Genomic DNA, 20058 nt, shown 5'->3' with positions numbered 1-20058 from the left:
ATGTAACTCAGAGGGACAGATTGGGGGGGGGAAGAGAGAAAGAAAACATGTTAGGTATGCCCTAAAAATGACAAGTATTAAATCTGTGTGGTAGGCTCGCAGAGACAAGAGTCTTGACATCAGGCATAACACATAACAATGGCATGTTAATATGGTTAAAAAATATCATGACCTGCTCTGGCTAGATGCTTGATTGGGTGATGGGAGCACACTCCTCAGCAATGATGAGATGCAGATGGGACCCTTAGGGCTGGCCAAGACAATTCAGTTACATTTCACCAGGTCTGGGACATGCGACAGAATGTCTGACGGCTGATTCCCTGCAGGCTACGATGCAGATGGGACCCTTAGGGCTGGCCAAGACAATTCAGTTACATTTCACCGGGTCTGGGACATGCGACAGAATGTCTGACGGCCGATTCCCTGCAGGCTACGATAGCCAGTCGAGGTCTCCACCCTCTCCACCAAAAGATTTCCTGTTGACTCCATGTAACTCAGAGGGACAGATTTGGGGTGGGGGGGAGGGAAAGAAAACACAGGTGGTTAGGTATGCCCAATGTCACCTGAATAAGTAGGAGCAGTATACATATTGCACAGAGTACAAGCAGGGACTCCGGCAACTAACTATGACAGCATAACTAAAAGGAGAGAGCCAGAAGGTAACACAGGCATGAGGGAGCCCCGGGACATAAAGCAGCCAGCCACTACACCGTCAACAAACTCGAGTGAGCAAGCGAGTGGGGACTGACAGCATCCATACATCCCAGTTTACCAAAACACTGTCTGAGGACCCTCTAGATCTACACCTTTACCTCATAAACACCATTAACAAAAGGCTTGACTCAACAGATATGTTTTCAGCCTAGACTTAAATGCTGAGACTGTGTCTGATTCCCGAACATTACTTGGAAGGCTGTTCCATAACTGTGGGGCTTTGTAAGAAAAGGCTCTGCCCCCTGATGTAGCCTTCACTATACGAGGTACCAGCAGATAGCCTGCACCTTTTGATCTAAGTAGGCGTGGCGGGTCATAGAGGAGCAGAAGTTCACTCAGGTACTGTGGTGCGAGACCATTTAGTGCTTTAAAGGTCAATAGTAGTATTTTATAATCAATACGAAATTTGATTGGGAGCCAATGCAGTGTGGATACGACAGGCGTGATGTGGTCATATTTTCTAGTTCTAGTAAGGACTCTTGCTGCTGCATTTTGATTAGCTGTTGATTGATGATTTTTCGGTGTAGATCTCCACCTTGTAATGAGATATTTACTACTAAATAATAGCAATAGGTGAATTTGTTCATGATTCAAAGTTCTGCCACAGTTCCGCTGCAATACCGTGTTGGCTGGACCTTATAGGCCTAACATGCAATTGAATTTCATCACTTCATAGAAGTTTTTATTCTTATCAAATAAAAATGTGAGAAAATGGCCCAAATCTAAAAGACCATGAACTTTCAAGAGAGCATATTTTTTTTTAAAAGGAAATCAGTGCAGTAATATTGTCAATGATTGTCGTTTTTATATGATACAAGTATTTTATCCTGTTATCATTTGCCACCTAAGATACGGCCTATTTTTCAATGAAAAATAACATTTTGTATTATGAATATTCATGGCACAATAGTTTGCAAAATCACTGAATTTTCAAATTTGACGTGAATCGAAGGGTTTGTATGCAAACCTAAGGCGATTTTTGGTAATTATATCAGTGAAAACCAATCCAATGCATACAAATAAGATGTTGTCGTATAAGATATGGGCAATCTTACTACTTGCATGGATATTTCACAGTATTGTCTCTTGAGAGAATTCAACATACTTACTCTGTTTAACAGGAAGTGATTAACACAAACAAGTGAAATGACCTAATCATTATCACGTTGCTATTGATGGCAGGATGTGTAAGGTAAACAAATCCTGCTCAGGCGGCAGCCAGGATGTGTACCTCACCAATCCCACTGTCAATGGCAACCAGGAAATTTTTGCAGAATAATACAGAATAATACTGACTTGCTACTTGTGTTACAAATGTATTATTATAATAAATGTTCAATCACTCAGTCATAAACTCTGTACGACACAGTACATCTATATCCTAGGTAAGTTTTTAGATGCTTGGTTACAGTAAGAGGGGAGAGGCCTGGATTTATGCACCAGTCCACGTCAAGACCCAGTGTGTGTGTGTATTTTTATATATATATGTGTGTGTGGGGTGGCGTAGACCGGGCAAGGGGTCATTCCCTGCCTAATCGCCTTTCTCCTCCCCCCCCGCGCTTTCCTCCCTCATCCTTCATGCCCCCCCCGAGGACTAGATCTATTATTATAATCTTACCATTCAGTGCTTTGGAGCCTCCTGATGTCAGCTGGGATCACGACGTCCTCTGCATTGGTCCCGTCGTCGTTGTCTGTGTCCGAGTCGGAAAGCTCGCCTTCTGCAGGCAAATTGTCCAGATACGGCTCAAAACGATAAGGAAAAATGCCATCCACTGCTTCGTCTGCATGTAATCCGACATGTCCAGTGTCAACCTCAAAAAGGGCCTCAGTTTCTGAAGACTGATCAGAAAATCGCTCTGTTTCGTCGGCCATAGCTGCATAGAAGGCCAAGCAGTCGTTCTGCATGTGACGTCATGGCAAATATGGCGGCCACTGACAGCGGCTTGGTGCTTGGCCAGATAGATGCAGCTGCGCACAAAGTTTCGTTCTGTTGGTGGTTAGTTCCATCATGAAAGTGATCAGTGGTGTTTGTAGTTTTATTACAGAAACCTATTTTAGAACATAATTTTGCTGTCAGGTGCACTTTAAACAGTGTATTGATTTGCTTTTCCACATCAGACGGAAGTTTATACTGCCTGCCAGTTGATGCAAGCGGGGCATCAATGATTTTCATGACATGCACCAGAGGGACCCAACAGTTATCCTCTCTCCTGGGCCAGCTGCAAGTCTGAGAGGGACCATGAGGATGCATAAATGTTACTTGTACATCTTGTTCCTCCTCTGATAATGCACAAATGTTGCCTATCCACCACTGTCTGTAATACAAATATACAACATATTTACCAGGAATTGTATCTGCCAGAGAGACTGCTGATTTAACAGGGGTTTTATGCATTACTTGTGGCCGATTCCCACTCATGTCCACAATGAAGCTATGACCACCTGACACCCTGCTGACCTGCAGCTGGTTGGAAATGACTGGAACGAATGAGTGGTTGTCTCCTGTTCCAGGAATAGTAGCTGACCTTGAAAATCTTGTCTTCAATGCTTTTCCACGCTCCATAACTTCCCCTGTACCAACCCAGATGAAATGGATGTTCTTGATATGTTTTTCTGCCCACAAAAACAGATCAGATGGGGTTGGTATGTGATCACTTGATGATGATGATGCCCTTTATTGTCACTAGTCACATGTACCAGCGAAATTAGCCGTCAACCTGTCCGTACATATACAACATACAATTGACATAGGGTAAACAGGACAGGAAGACAGGCATAAAGATAAAAAGGAAACAACATGAGGAGAGATAAGGAAAAAAAAAAAAAAACACCCCCCCACTATGCTCCTGTCAAGAGTACAGTGTGGGAACATTTAAAAAAACCTTTGCATAAGCACAACTACAACACAGGTACACTTTAAGGGGGTGGGGGGTGGGGAGGAGGTAATCCAGCGAAAGCAAGCAGCCGTCCGCTCCTGCAGCCGTGAAGGCGCTGGTCACGCACCCGCTTGTCACACTGGGGGTAAAAATGGCGACCGCGGAGAGTTAGAGAGGAATGCGAGGAATGAGAGAGTCTCCCGGCATTGACCTTCAGGGGGAAATGTTTTCTCAGCAACGGCCTAAACCGAGGCCGGAGCTGTCTCGGGGCGCCGAATGTTGATAAGATAATATTGTTTGGTCTTTCCAGACGCAGTCTTTGCACGTCCTCACCACTCGTCCATATCTGTCCATTCTATTCAAATTGATCCCCGAAAAACGTATTCTTTGCAAAGCTGAAAGCTGCTCCGAGATAACAACCATTTTGTGGTTAAAGTTCTGGATGTCCACAGTCCAGGTGCCAACAGCTTTGCCCACCACTCCAATCATATCGGGCAGCTTTGTGGGGCTTTTAACAGCTGTCACCGTTGTCTGATTTCCTCAATATACCAGAGCAATGCCTAATCCAATCAGCAAAAGTCCTGTAATCATGGTTCCGAATAGGTAGATATCTTCAATGTCCTCCACAGAAAGAATTGCCAGGCACACGACCCGCCACGTCCATCGTGTAACCAGCCGCAAACGTTCCGGCAGGACAAACGGGTTCCCCAAAACCCAAACTTCTTGTCGAGAAAACTGTCAATTTCGTTAGGAGACCAGTTTATCAATTCCATGCTTTTAGTTTAGAAAATAATGCAGGAAGAGTCTCTTCAAAAAGTACAGCAGACGAGACAAGACACAGGCACAAGCAGGGAAAAAAAGGAGGGAGAGGGAGAGCAGAAATGCGACCGCCTTCCGTGGAAGCACAGAGAGAGAAAAAAAAAAAAAATCACTTGTGACTGCCTGTAAGCTAGTTCGATCTGCTGACCGCTTTCCAGTGCCTTCAATGCCATCACAGGGTGATTTACCATGAGAAGTGGCAAAGAAATGCCATTCTGTCAAAAGTCCAAAATCGTCTGCATGCTTTATTAGATTTGTGAATTTTTATTTTTATTTTTTATAGTTTTTGTATTGGGCTGCTGATCCTTCATTGAAGTAAATGACCTTTTTCAGCTGGGGATGTAAATGGCATACATATGGTAAAACCTTTTAAGAATGCATGCACGGCCACTGTATCATGCTTAAGGCAGTCACTTATTATGCAGATAGAGATGCATTTCGTTACTTTTGTACCATCTTCATTCTTTGCTCTAATGTACACTGCAAATGGATGAAGAGTGCATTGGCTGTTGTCCCAGTGGTATCCCTGGGCAGAATCCTGTACACAGATTGAATAGTTTTCGGCAAAATCCAAAAGCATAATACATTCATCCGCTGACAGATTTTCCTTCAAATTCTTCAAATATCCACTCTGGTGTTTGGCAATGAAATGATGTTTTGCTAGTTTGTCTGTTAGTAGATTATATGCTTTAAAACAGCATTTCCGTCTATCGTAAAACATGCCGTACTTGATACCTTAATATTTATAGTTTGGTTTAGGGTACCAACTTCATATTTTGTGCATTTACTAATCAAAACAAGCTCTTTCCAGTGGTATAATTGTTTTTATGGTAGACCTTGTCATACATTTGTAATATGCATTTTAATTATAGGCGCAACTTTTTTTTTTAATTTTTAAAGCCTAATAAATCAGAAAGTTTGATTTCTTTTGAACACATACCTAGTTGCCTAAAGAGTACTATAACATGAGTAATAAATAAGAAAATTTGAAAGATCTGGTGTGCTTTAATGTGGAGATATGGGGGGTTAAAGTTGCTCCAAAGCACATTTAATGATTTATCAAGCCATAACTTGTCCAATATTGAACTGTGAATTTTAGTATTTAAAGGCATCTGGCACTGAAGAACAATCCTTGAAAATTGCATGCATCTTGCATGAATAGTTTAAAAGTAATGACTTATGGAAGTTAGGTCTGTTTTCTGTAGCACGCGGTTTAACGGTGAAATTGGGGCCATGCCCCCTTTCTTTATGCCCCTATATCTCAGAAACTAATGAAGGTACAAGCCTAAAATTTTGTACACTATTTATTGGGTGACAATATTTCCAGAAAGTATGAAACAAATCTGAGATGGTCAGTGGCGAGGCCTCTGGTGATTTCACATGGATTGACCCCTTTGCTTCTTTGGCCTGCACCTCCTGGGAGGTTTTCTCTGCAGAACTCTTAACCCCTACAATGTAACATTTTTGTTTGTTTGCTGCAACGCTAGCCTAGGCTGCTTGATCTGAGGTAATTCTCTTTAACAGTCAATTGATAGTGAGCGTTCTATGCTCGTTAGCACTAGTCAGCGCTTTATGCGCAAGTCAGCGCTACTTAGCATTCTATACTGAAGTAGCCACATTGAATAGGAGTCTTCTTGGAACAAGCAGACTCTTAATTTAATCTGTATTGTGGAATGTCACAAATAGTTGTTACAATTTCATTATTTTTTTGCACATGCTACTTTTATTTACACGCCACTGTGGCTGGTAGGTTGAGTAGAATCACCCGTATTTGGCAGGCAGCGGGTGCTAATTTCCAACTCTGCTCTGGGTATGTTATTACAAAACAATTAGCATCAGGGTGGTAACAGTGACTGAGCATGTAAGGCCACATCACACCAGTAACTTTCCCACCCTGACTGTTGATTATTTTTCAAGAAAAGAACACTCCTAAGGGTATTATTTCTTACATGTAACAGCTAGTGCAAGTATATAGGAGCTCCTATCAGTGAATATCAAATTAACATTTAACCGTCCAGCTCTGCAGCAGTGCTGTGAGGACAGTGGCAGAGGCAGGTGTCTGGACTGTCTTACCTCCTTCCACCACCACGATGTTGACATCTTTGTGCAGTACCACAGTGCCAGTGAGATACAGTTGATTTGCGTTGGCTTCCACTTTGAATTTCTTGGCTGGGTTGTGTAGGTTTCGGATCCTGAGAAGAAACACCAGGTCACATTCTTTCTAGCCCTCAAGACCGCAGATTTGGGGCACCATCATGCTTCATTCACAAGTCAAAAGCTTCGCACTGCGATTTAATCTTGTAAAGGTTGTAGATTTCTTTTAATTAGCTAAACATTCACTTTTCTCATGTTTAATGCCTAAAAACAACTTAAACCTCCAATGCATACATTATTTATCAGCACAAACTCTGCTATAAATCTGATACATTTCAACCACATTTGCAAAAGTTGTTTTTTTAACAACCTGATCTTCAGAGGTTTCTTATCTTGCCACCAACAGCAAGTGTGACTTCAGTATAGTAAAAACATAGTCACTGATTTTAGCAGAATGTAGCTGAAGCAGCTTTGAAAGTGACAAAATTCATGCACACGAAAGGTTGGGATATGACCAAAAAAATCCTATCACAATACTTGACAATTCAACAACACAGGATATGAAAAATCACATACAACTGTAAGGTACATGCTCTAGTTAAAAATCACTGACCCACCTTTAATCTCTGTGGATTACAACAAATCTAGATAAAGAGCAAGTACAGAATCACAAGACACTGCTGCAATCGTCTAATCACAATGCTGCACTGCAACTAACTTATAGTACAAATAACTCCATGTTTATAAAGGTGCTACCTGTAGACAGCGATGTGAACACCTTGACTCAGATCTTCTTTGAGCTTCTTCACCTTCTTCTCTTTCCTTTGCTCTGCTGTCAGTTTGCGTGCTGCATTTGCCTCCTCATGGGCTCTGCAGAGACAGACACACACAGAAAAAAATAATCATTTTTCAAATAATAAGGCAATTTTAAATTTCATTCTAATAACCATTTTCCATATAAACTGAACTGCATCTGAAACTGCACTTTAGTACCTTGTCTTATATGCTCTAGTTGAGTGTTTGTCCTGTTAATTGTCATAGATCAGTGCTGCATTATCAACTCTTAAGTCCTCTGTTAGGTCTACAAAACACCCATCTCTAAATACACCCTTAACAAAAAATCATTACACAACAGTGCGCTGTTGGATTTAAAACCAGGAGTGGTGTGCACAGGAGCACTCACTTTTGTCGCTTGGCCATCTGCGCTCGGACGTGGGCTTCCACTTTTGTGGGATCCTGCACCGCTTCCGTACCCAGCACACGCATTAGATTAGAGATCCGCACTGCCAAAACACACACACACTGATGATAGGCTACAGGGTTTTTTTTTTTTTTGGGGGGGGGAGAATTAAAAAAAAAAAAAAACCCACACACTTCAGATGGTACAGTGGCTTCCTGCGACATACTGCCCGTTTTCAAATTGTTTGCCAGGCTCTTACCTGTGGCAGTGTTTAAACAACCTTTTTAGCTCTTCTCCCCCATCAATAATTTTTCTACTATAATTTTTTGTGTTGCATTTTTCCACTTTCCCTTATGCCACATTTTTATTTTCTTGAAGTACGCCTCACCTCCAAATACAGCAAGCAGATGCCAGCCACACTGGACGTGCCTTAATATCAACAAATCTTTGACTAAAGTACATAAATTCTTCATGCAGCTTTGAAAGTGACAAAATTCATGCACACGAAAGGTTGGGATATGACCAAAAAAAATCCTATCACAATACTTGACAATTCAACACAGGATATGAAAAAAAAAAAAAAAAAAAAAAAAAAAAATCACATACAACTGTAAGGTACATGTTCTAGTTAAAAATCACTGACCCACCTTTAATCTCTGTGGATTACAACAAATCTAGATAAAGAGCAAGTACAGAATCACAAGACACTGCTGCAATCGTCTAATCACAATGCTGCACTGCAACTAACACACTGGACGTGCCTTAATATCAACAAATCTTTGACTAAAGTACATAAATTCTTCATGACAAACATTCAGCTTATTCAGTGAGCTGAGTGCAAGACATTTAGTCATTCTTCCTCCGTCATTAGTAATAGCTTTATTTATGACGTGTAGGTTGGTTAGCTCTCTGATGGAGAAGATTGCAATGTTAGAGGTGTGCATCCAGAAAGAGTTAGTGAAAGTGAGAGCAGTGTAGTTTCTGCAGTGGATAGTCTGGATGCCTTAAATGGAATTAGCAATCCCCCCAACTCTGGCATTAGAGCCTCATAGCAGAGCAAACGGGTGATGACTTGCTAATGATATACGCCTTCATCAGTCTAAGGTTATTAAGAGTAACTTTGTAAAGGTGTTTAAAATCGGCGAAGGCGATGTCCAATGCTCTGGCCCCATCCAGCATGGAAACGTAACTTACGGCAGGTTATGGCCATTGAACTGCTAGCTGCACCAGCCCGGAAAACAATGTGGGCTTTATGGCTACACAGTATATGACAAAGTATATTTGTCAACCCATTTTAGCAAATGAATATGAACAAGCAATTTTCTGAGTGTGCTGGATAAATAATAATGGACATGTTGTACTGTATTGTTAAAAGGAAGTATGCTGTACTGGAATGATTGGTCAAATAGCCCATCACATGAATGGAGAGCTCTGGACAATCTTAATCAATATGCACCTTACATGTGATTGTCAATGTCACCATGACAACAAGGAGCACTCGAGTCCAGCCAGTGAATTCAGCTTTGAGATGGTGCTTTTTTTTCCCCCCTCTAGCCTATTTAAATGACTGCTAAATGGACATTAACAGTCTGTGTACATTTGGTCATGGTGTAAATAACAAATTAATACACAATTTTTGTTTATCATTAGAAGTTCTCATCTCATCTCATTATCTCTAGCTGCTTTATCCTTCTACAGGGTCGCAGGCAAGCTAGAGTCTATCCCAGCTGACTACGGGCGAAAGGCGGGGTACACCCTGGACAAGTCGCCAGGTCATCACAGGGCTGACACATAGACACAGACAACCATTCACACTCACATTCACACCTACAGTTAATTTGGAGTCACCAGTTAACCTAACCTGCATGTCTTTGGACTGTGGGGGAAACCGGAGCACCCGGAGGAAACCCACGCGGACACGGGGAGAACATGCAAACTCCACACAGAAAGGCCCTCGCCAGCCCCGGGGCTCGAACCCAGGACCTTCTTGCTGTGAGGCGACAGTGCTAACCACTACACCACCGTGCCGCCTCATTAGAAGTTGCATATACAAAATTAAAAGCAAAATGTATTTCTTTTCCTTCTTTGTAAATCAAAAAAGTAAAACAAATGAAAAGGAGAGCGCCTGTTTTTCTGAAACCATAGCAACACTAGTGGAATTCCAGTGTGGAAATCCAAAATCACATGTAGAACATTTTTGTGCCACCAGGTAATGTCGGCCCTTTTCACCGGCTACCACCACAAGTTGGGATAGGCATTTCAAGCAAAAATACTATTCAATATTCACTGGGAACAATTCAAACATTCTTCAAAGATCGCATAAACTATTTGATGATGAATATTTGAAAATCATGACCCATCCCTAAAAACAAGTATATTTTAGACCTGTCAAAAACACTGGGATGCTTTTTCTGAAAAGGTTTTTGTCCATCATGACGGGTCACCAATGTGGAAAAAAAAAAAAAGGCTTTGTGTAAGCTATAGCATGCAGAAATGTATTATTCAATAACTTGTAAAGGATGATTATAGCAGCATCCAGGTTGTTGGGTATTGCTGCTTTACCTTTGGGTTCTGGCGGGGGCATGAGGCCGAGTCGGACCTTCTCCTGCACTTCCTTCTGTGCCTCACGCCGTGTCTGCCGCCTTAGCTTCTTCTGTTCCTTCTTCGTCAAATACACACCTAGAGTCACCGGTCTGTCCGTGTCCACTGAAATAGACAAAGAAAGAAGAATTAGCTGGTAAAATATGGCAAAGTATTTGAGCACCACATACTGGAACCAGGCATTTTTCACTAACTGCTTTTACAGGGTGAGAGCACTCGTTATTAGGATCATCAAACTGCATCTGCAGAATTTTCTTCACTGGACAAGAGATCGATGAAACACAGAACTTTCTAAAACTAGAACTGTGAATAAACTCACTATAGAATGCCCCCCATGCTTACGAGCCTGTCATCATATAAAAGAATGAGTTGTAAAAGAATGAGTTGAATTATCTCTCCCCTCTGAAACATCGGACTGGGACTATTTTCCTTCATATTTTCCTTCCTATCTTCAGATGGTATACTGCAACTGTGCAAAGTTTCATCAAAAGCCAATCAACCCGTTTAGGAGTTGCGCTTACAAGACACATGGACAGATGGACAGGGTGATTCCTATATACCCCTCCAAGGGGGGACGGGGACAAATAATTACATAAATCAAATGCAGCTGAATAACAATTGATGTGCATTTCCTATATCATGGTTTTCCCCAAAGCGTTTTAGTGTATCGGGCCTGATACGCTTGCTCTGCCTGCAGATACGCTTAGTCGCTTTAGTTAAAATCCGATACGCTGTGATTTATACCGATACGTTAAATTTCCTACCCACAAGTAACTAGACACGTAGGAGAGCAAATAACAGATCCATTGATTGATATTTGATATTGATTGATATTTGTGTTAAACTAGCAGTCTTTTTTTCCAATGTTTGTGTTGATTCTGTCAAAGTAATATGTCCGCATGGTATAATGTAAACAAACTGTAATCTGTTGGCTGTGTCAAGATCACGTGTTCAAACCGTCCAATAAAAATATCGAAAGAAAACATCAGACATCCCGGAATTTTCCGATTCATTATACGCGATCTCATTGGCTGCCGATGTTGTCCCCCACCAGATGGACAAAGCCGACTGATTTATTTGATAGACTATTCTGTTTAGATTGTGAACGGGGCTTCTCCTGCATAAAGAGAATAAAGACTCCAGCAAGGAATAAGCTAGGAGAAGACCCGCTGGACAATTTGATCCACATCAGTATGGATGACAGCGAGATGGACTGAGAGGGTTGCCCAACATTGGGCCAAGCAAAAGCCAAGGAGAATCAATCTGCTTTAAAGGAGTAGAAAACTCAATTCATTAGTTTGGGTTTGCAGAAACATTATGTACTTAAACACTCTCACGAAGTGAAGTTGTCCAAATGTGTCAAATATAGCATAATTTCAAATAATAATCATAAACATTTTTGGCAGTCTGAGGTCACTGGGATCCATTTAACAAAAGGCGGCTCTGGATTATTCTTTTATTAAAGGGTCACAGTGACATCACACTGCCAAATATGCTCATCATCATTATTCGAAATTGTGCTACATTTGACACTTCTTAAATTCTCTTCATGAATGTGTTTCTCAGTAATCTTTCTACAAACTTAAATGTATGAATTAAGTTTTCTTTTCCTTTAAATATATCTCATCTCATTATCTCTAGCCGCTTTATCTTGTTCTACAGGGTCGCAGGCAAGCTGAAGCCTATCCCAGCTGACTACGGGCAAAAGGCGGGGTACACCCTGGACAAGTCACCAGGTCATCGCAGGGCTGACACATAGACACAGACAACCATTCACACTCACATTCACACCTACGGTCAATTTAGAGTCACCAGTTAACCTAACCTGCATGTCTTTGGACTGTGGGGGAAACCGGAGCACCCGGAGGAAACCCACACAGACACGGGGAGAACATGCAAACTCCGCACAGAAAGGCCCTCGCCGGCCACAGGGCTCGAACCCGGACCTTCTTGCTGTGAGGCGACAGCGCTAACCACTACACCACCGTGCCGCCCCCTTATATATATATATATATATATATATATATATATATATATATATATATATATATATATGTTTTAATCTTAATCTAGTCCATTTAATAAAGTGCCAAAATTTAAACTTTATAACATGCAGTTGCCTTACTTTTCTTTTCAGTGCATCTTAGTTATACATATATTATGGTAATTGCATCAGAAACATTCTAAATCATTACAGTTATAGTAATACAACAACTTATTTTAAGGTGGCAGTTCTTAGGTTCAGATACCTTTGTGATCAACAGGAGGTCATGATGATCAATTCTCTTCATTGGATTGCATAAGATGGAGCAAACCACTGTTCATATTTTCATGCACATTTTTGTTACAACACTACTTGATCATAGATAATTAAGGTATCCCCATAGATTTTCAAACTATCATATACCTAAGTAATCTATAACAAAACAGCTTAACTTGCATGTTGAACTTTAAGGTGAAATTTCAAATATGTATACATTAATACTATTTAGGTCAGAAATAATTGAAATACTGGTAAAATCTCTTTTATAATCATGCATCTAAAACCTCTCAGAGACCCTGAAAATGCACCTGAGAGCATCTATTTTCAAAAAACTTTCCGGGGGGGCATGCCCCCAGACCCCCCTAGTTTCGCTTCACGCCTTCGGAAATAATAAAATAATAAATATTGGTGGTCAGCAAGCACCTTGGTCTGATCAGCTGTTCGTTTAGCAACAAAATGATTTAACGGGTCAGTGCACAGTCAAGGTAAACCTGTAGATGGCAGTAATGCAACACTGGATGCCAGCTGGTATAAAACCCAAAAGAAGAAGGTGGTAAACCTGCACAGGGACTTCCTCTGTCTGCTTGACTGTGTGAAGCAAGTGATTTTATGCACATTATTTGCTAGGAAATCCCCTCAAATTAAATAACTTCCCAGCCACAAAATGGCCCGTTTGTTTTGGGTTTTTTTTTTTTAGATATTACAGAAATAAAAACATATCACAATAACCAAATTTTAGAGGGAACTAAATTTCAACGATTTTATAAAATCGAAAGGCCATCTCGCTTTAATAAAAGTACGAATCCATGTTTTTGGTACTCGTCAATATAGATACCAAAATGAGTAACCTAATAAGCATTAGACCCAATCATATTTACTTTAGCTCTGCTTGTTTCCCTAGTGGCCATGTTTGTGTGAGTGTGTGTGTTCATGCATTTCATGGCTAAAAGCCTCATTCTTTAGTTGATATTAAATAAAGTGCATTAGCTAGCTATTTTAGTGACCACAAAATGAGTACGACTGACGTGGAGAAGAGCAGGTTTGTTCTAACTGGGACAAAGGTACTTCAGATATTATTTCTCTTTTCATGTTTTGTTGACTTTTGCAATAAATCTTAAATTACAAGATTGTTATTTATGGCATGCACCAGAATGAGATCGCAGACACAAGTGGTAGAAATGAGTTTTCTCCGCAAGGTGGCTGGGCTCTCCCTTATGCCGCTTTTCCACTACAAACGTGGCTGAGTCGGGCTGAGCCGTGCTGAGTCGAGCTGAACGGGGCTATTGGAGTTGCATTTCGACTACCACCGCGCTGAACCGTGCTGGCTGGAAGTGGGTGGACACATTGGGTGGACACATTGGGTGGAGTTAGCGAAAGTGGGTGGACGTCACGTGATGTCGTTGAGCGGCGCAAACAGTGACATCAGTGATCTTTTAAGCGGTAGTCTCACAACCCGGAGAGTAAACAAACATGGAGGACATGGAGTCGTTAGTGTTGCTGGTCTTGGTGCTGTGGCTTGTTGTCACCGACAACGCCAACAGATACTGGCAAGAGCGTATAGATGAGGCGAGGCGCATAAGGCTTCAGAAATTCTTGTAATTCGTAATTCTTCTTCTTCCGGGTTTACGGTGTTGACAGATCCCAGCGTGCTCGCAGGGCGTGTGGGCATGTGAGGACACTCCTCCTCACCAATCAGTGCACAAGGGAGTGTCTGCTCACGCCCCCAGCCTCACTCAGCTCGGTTTGGCTCGCTTCAGCTCCACTCCAAAACCGTGCAAGTTTTGGGGGCTAAGCAGGGCTGAAGCGAGCTGAGTCATGCTGTTTTGAGATAGTCGAAACGCGAGCCGTGTCGGGCTGAAGTGAGCTGAAAAAGGGTAGTGGAAAAGGGCCATTAGATACAGGGTGAGAAGCTTGGTCATTCGGGAGAGACTGAGTAGAACTGCTGCTCTTCCACATCGAAAGGAGTCAGCAGAGGTAGTTCGGGCACCTTGTTGGGATGCCCCCTGGACACCTCCCAAGGGAGGTTTTCTGGGCATGCCCCACCGGGAGGAGACCCCGGGGCAGACCCAGGACACACTGGAGAGATTACATCTCTCGGCTGGCCTGGGAATGCCTCAGTATTCCCCTGAAAGAGCTGGTCAGGGAGAGGGAAGTCAGGGCTGCTCTGCTTAAGCTGCTACCCCCGCGACCCGGATCAGTGGTAGAAGATGGATGGAGATATATATACATACACACACACACACACACACACGTGCGTATATATATATAAAGTTTATTTTCACCCAGCCTACACCTCTTATTGCCAAGGTTCCTTGGTGACAATGCTCCCTGAAGAGACGAGTACTAAGACAAAATGATTCATGATTGGAATGAAGAATCAAATCATGTTTAAGCAACAAGTTCTGGAAAACTGTGGCCTACACTCAAAAGAAATCCTTCATACCTGGAGGAGCCATTTGGGCAGGATGTTCCACCAGATTGGTGATTCCATGGAAGTCCAAGTTATCAAATACAGTTTGAGCAGAGCTGAGAGCAACAAAATAGACAAAATCTCAGAACAACAGACTTGGTACTTTATCACTTATTGTGGCACATACGTACAGAAAATCTACGTTCACATTCGAACATAACACTGAGAATGTGCAGAGCAATAACAGTAGTAACTAAACAGATTCACTCAGTAAATACTTCACCCTTGTCATTGAAAATTTCAGTTGACATATCAGACATAGCAACAGTGACCCTTATTAAGCTTGGCACCCTTGGTTAATCATTCTAAAACACTCAGTATAGATACAAATTTGACACTGGTGCATTTCTACTATTAACATAGCTTTACTGTACTCATTCTTAAGCTGCTTTCCTTCTTACATTTCTATATTGTTGGGCAGGATGAAGGAGTCCCACCACTCAATGGAAGGCACATCACCTTCACCGAGCTCCTTCTTAGGGGCGATCAGAGCCAGCTTGGTCGATGCTTGGATGCCTGTCTTTTTGGCCGCCTGCGCAATCTCCATCTGCAACCTCTCCAGTTGGGCCTGACAGACAACAAAAGAAGAGAAAAATACAAATAATTACATGTTTCAATCAGCCACTGAAATGGGAGGATTAACAGCCTAACATACTGACTAAAATACAAACCAGCAGTGACTCCAAAAATTTCCTTCATGTCTTTCTCCATCAGCCAAGTTTCATATTGTAAATGCTACAAATCAATAATATGTCCATTATATATTTCAGTAGGGAAAGAACAACAAAAGTTGTGTTGACCTTGGTGCGTATCCGCTGGCCTATTTTCTCAAAACGCCCCTTTTCGTGGAACTTGAACCCCCTCCTTTGTCTTTGTGGCTGAGGCATGGACATCCGGGGGTCGAAGAAAGATGTGGACTCGAGGTCATCGCTGGGCTTTTCCTTCAGCTGTTGCTTAAACTGCTCTCGTTTCACTGCTCTGATATTAGCTAAAGAGAAAGAGGGCAAGGAAGATAAAAGCAGGTCCATTTATAAAATAATTCTGCAAAACAAAAAAAATTCTGACTGCCACTGTTGTAAATAGCATTTACTGTTCCTGGAAACATCATTTTGAAAATATAACAATACGCTGAAAGCTGTGACAAAAGGCACTTCTGGAACTGCAGGCAATTTTCCTCCACAAGAACTAGGGTTGAGTTTAGTTTCAGGAACCTTATTTTCAGAATACGAGAATACGCACAAACCTTTGCAACAGCACCCACACCAGTTAATGCACCATAGATAGATATCTAATACCAATGTCATTCAAAAATCCTCATATTATTGCGTAACTAGTAAGTAAATTTCTGCAAATTAGATATGGCTAGGATGAGCAGTCATTAAGTGTCACTAATGTCATTACTAAAGCATGATTTATAGCAGTGGCATAAACAAGGTTGAAATCTGGTGCATCCCCATATCATATTTATGCTACAAAGCAACACAGAATGCTACCACCAATCTCAGCCTGAAATACTGTATACATCTTCCATATATAGTCATTCCTGTAGTTTGGGAGAGAACACAGAACAAGCCCTCTTCTAGAATCTCTCCTTAAGAAAAGTTCCAACCTTTGTAGTCCCTCAAGAGTTTCTGGAGCTTTAACAGAATCATGGCTATTAGTTTGCCCAGTTATCATACCACAAATTCCTTTAATCTTTTCATCAATTTTAGTGTTACCTTTTAGAGTGGGCATGCGGTGCGTGAGCTCCACTTCTTTGCCACTGGCATCAACGGTTCTCCCGAGCTCGTCCAGAATAAGCGGTGTTGGCTTTGTGATCTCACGTGCCTCCACTTTACTGTAAAAGCACAAAACACACATATTGCATAACATCAGCACAATTAACAGCGAGAGAGAGAGAAATTGGGATACTAGTGAAAGATCACGTGCTAACAGTGTTAGAATAATATAGGAGCATGTATGACTAAAGTTAACAGTAAACATTAATGTAGAAATATTATAAACCTTAAAACAAGTGCTCTCTGCAGCACCTTTGTCTTAACATGCACTTGTGCGTACATGTACAATACCAGTCAAAAGTCTGGATACACCATTTATAGGATTTTTTTTGTACCTTGACTATAACCCCTTCAGACACAAGGAAAAATGCTATGGAACTTCACGTGTACAATTGTACACATTATGTCCAAAGGGGTTATACATTGTTGAACAATACTGAAGACATCAAATCTATGAAAACACACGTGCTCAACAAAAAGCGTTTAAAAAGAAAATGTTTCATATTTTAGATTCTTCAGAGTAGCCACCCATTTACCTTGATGGCAGTTTTGCACACTATTGGCATCATCTTAACCAGTTTCATGAGGTAGTCAGCTGGAATGCCTTTCACTTAACAGGTGTCCCTTCGCAAAAGTGATTTAGTGGAATTTCTTGCATTCTTAATGCGTTGGAGACCATCAGTTGTGTTGTCAAAGTAGTGTTGATATACAACACTAAATATCCCTTTTCAACAATTTTAGGAATCCATATTAAAAGGTCATAGGCAATGGTCGGAGGTGAAAAGTAGAATATCAACTTTGTCTAGAAGAACGACCCAAAAAGCGAATTCAATCTTCCTAGTGTCCAATTTGCACCCTAAAATTGAATAAAATGGTTAAAATATACTGTTTTGCCCAATTTCTGAAGGTTTGTTTACATCTCACTTATGCGCACTTTCACCGCCAGGGGACTGTCGTCATGACGTCATTTAAGCCAAACAGACTGGGAGCAACTCTGTTTACTTGGGAACCAAGCACAAGTGTACGGACTTTGGTTGTGAGAGGTTGTGTAAAATGTCTGAAAGCGATAGTGATTTTGAAGTAGGAACTCTCCAAATTAAATATCGAGAGGTGAAACCATATGTATGAACCTATGACCGTTGTGAAGCAATCGGTGAATGTGGCTCACTATTATTACTATATATGACTATAGCTACAACTGGAATGTGCCAATTCTGTTAGTGTAATTATTGTACCATCCCCTATTAGATAAAATTAAAATAAAATCCTACAATATTGTTTGAAAGTCTAGAGCAAGATATTTTGTTATTTTACAAAGAATAACAGTTCAGATATAGTTTTAACAATAATAAGTATCAATGTATAAAATGACAGAATGCAAATAGCTCAAGATGTCCTTAGGGTGGTTGAGACATGGATGGCCGGGAATACCATCTAGGTCACAGCTGAGGTAGGAGTCCTGAGAGTAAATGCTTTGGCTTTTGCAACATTCTGTCCCCAAAAGCTGATGTCAGGAAAAATTCTTTACACAAAGAAGGTTTTCTTGCTTTTGATTTTTTTTTTTTTTTAAACTGTTCTTCTGTGTTGGGACTCTTCGTGGAAAAAAGAAGGTATATTCCAACATGTCGCCAACACTAAGCCACAAATCTGCACCGTCACTCAAGTAATTTCAAGGAATTTTGTACGGCTCATAGCCACTAATAAAAGTCTAATTTCCGCATAGATCCATCCTTCACCAAGATTATCCAAGTAATCCAGCAGTAGAGCTTTTTTAGCTGTAGTTTTCTTTGGACAACAGCAACAGACGCCAGACATCTTTGCTTGGCTTCAGTATGTGAACAGTATGTAAACAGTATGTAAACAAAGTTCGCTTGTCCCCCAGGTCTAGGGTAGCAACAGTTGCTAACGTAAATGTGACGTCAGTGCAAGGAGTCTATAAGAAGAGAGTTGCTTGGGCCAAGAAACACAATGAATGGAAATGAGACCCCAGTGGAAATCTGTACTTTGAAGAGTCCAAATTTGAGATTTTTGGTTCCAACCACTGTGTCTTTGCAAGATGCAGAAAAAGGGAAACAGATGGTATCTGCATGTGTGGTTCACACCATAAAGCATGAAGGAAGTGGTGTGATGGTGTGGGAGTGCTTTGCTGGTAACACTGCAATTTATTCAAAATTGAAGGTACACTTATCCAGCATCACTACCACAGCATTCTCCAGCAACATGTCCTCCCATCTGTTTTACACTTAGTGAGACCATCATGTGTTTTTCAACAGGACAATGACCCCAAACACACCTCCAGACTAGGTAAAGGCTATTTAACCAAGGAGAGTGAAGCAGTGTTGCATCAGATGACCTGGGCTCCACAATCTCCTGACCGAAACCCAATTTAGACTATTTGGGATGGATTAGATGCAAAGTGACAGAAAAGTCGCTAACAAGTGCTTACATTATACATTATAGGGGAACTCCAACACTGTTGAAAAACCATTCCAGGTGACTACCTGATGAAGTTGGTTGAGAAAATTCTAAGTGTGCCAAGCTGTCATGAAAACAAAAGGTGGCTTCTTTGAAGAATCTAAGACAAAAAAAATTTGCTTTGTTGACACTTTTGCTTACTACACAATTCTGTGTGTCATTTCATAGTTTTGATGCCTTCAGCATCGTTCTACAATGTTTAGAAAAAAAAAAACAAAAAAAAAACAATTGAATTAGACAACGCCCAAATTTCTTTTTCTGGTAGTGTTGATTCTGTTACACTCACGGTGGTGCAATGCCCATGGCATGCAGATTAGCAAGCGCCACAAGGTTGTGTGGTCCAGCATTGTTCATGGCTCCCAGGATGCCTGGCTTCATAGCCAGCGTGGACTGGATTTTGGCTTGGAGCTCAGCAGCTTTGCGCGCCTTCTCAATGGCATCGTTCATGAAACTGGCTGCCTGTGAGGGGGCAATGGATTGAGCTGGGCCTGGAGCAGGAGGCAGGAGAGGGCGCATGCCGGGTGTTGATGGCTGGGGGGTAGCCAGGGGCAGTCTGGGCTAGAGATTAAAACTAGAGTTACATTTGATTCTCTACAGTAGGCAAGTGAAGTGGTTCATGAACTCACATGACATTCTCTATAGCTTTGACAGATGAGAACTGACAAGAATTTAGATATTTAAATACACCCCAGTTCCTTGAAATCATTACCTGAGTGATACTAAGTTGCTTCTTCCTCTCTTCAATCTGGCGAGTAGCTGCTTCCATCATTTGCTTTATCTACAAGAGA

The 20058-nt window shown here is 41.4% G+C and overlaps 1 protein-coding gene across 2 annotated transcripts in view; it reads right to left on the bottom strand.

Moving 5' to 3' along the window:
• The window catches only part of prpf3 (PRP3 pre-mRNA processing factor 3 homolog (yeast)), a 75956-nt gene that overhangs the window by 13027 nt on the left and 42871 nt on the right, over positions 1–20058 (bottom strand). For both annotated transcript variants that reach the window (XM_060921429.1, XM_060921428.1), the window contains exons 5-14: positions 19980–20048; positions 19557–19828; positions 16736–16854; positions 15818–16005; positions 15419–15585; positions 14991–15073; positions 10246–10389; positions 7687–7786; positions 7260–7373; positions 6483–6601 (exon numbers count right to left, since the gene is read on the bottom strand). In XM_060921429.1, the coding sequence (XP_060777412.1) occupies positions 6483–6601; positions 7260–7373; positions 7687–7786; positions 10246–10389; positions 14991–15073; positions 15419–15585; positions 15818–16005; positions 16736–16854; positions 19557–19828; positions 19980–20048 (1375 nt within the window). The remainder of the gene's footprint in view (positions 1–6482; positions 6602–7259; positions 7374–7686; positions 7787–10245; positions 10390–14990; positions 15074–15418; positions 15586–15817; positions 16006–16735; positions 16855–19556; positions 19829–19979; positions 20049–20058) is intronic.

This window comes from Neoarius graeffei, chromosome 5, assembly GCF_027579695.1.
Source record: "Neoarius graeffei isolate fNeoGra1 chromosome 5, fNeoGra1.pri, whole genome shotgun sequence".
Classification (NCBI taxonomy): Eukaryota; Metazoa; Chordata; class Actinopteri; order Siluriformes; family Ariidae; genus Neoarius; species Neoarius graeffei.
This window is presented reverse-complemented; position numbering and strand designations above follow the sequence as displayed.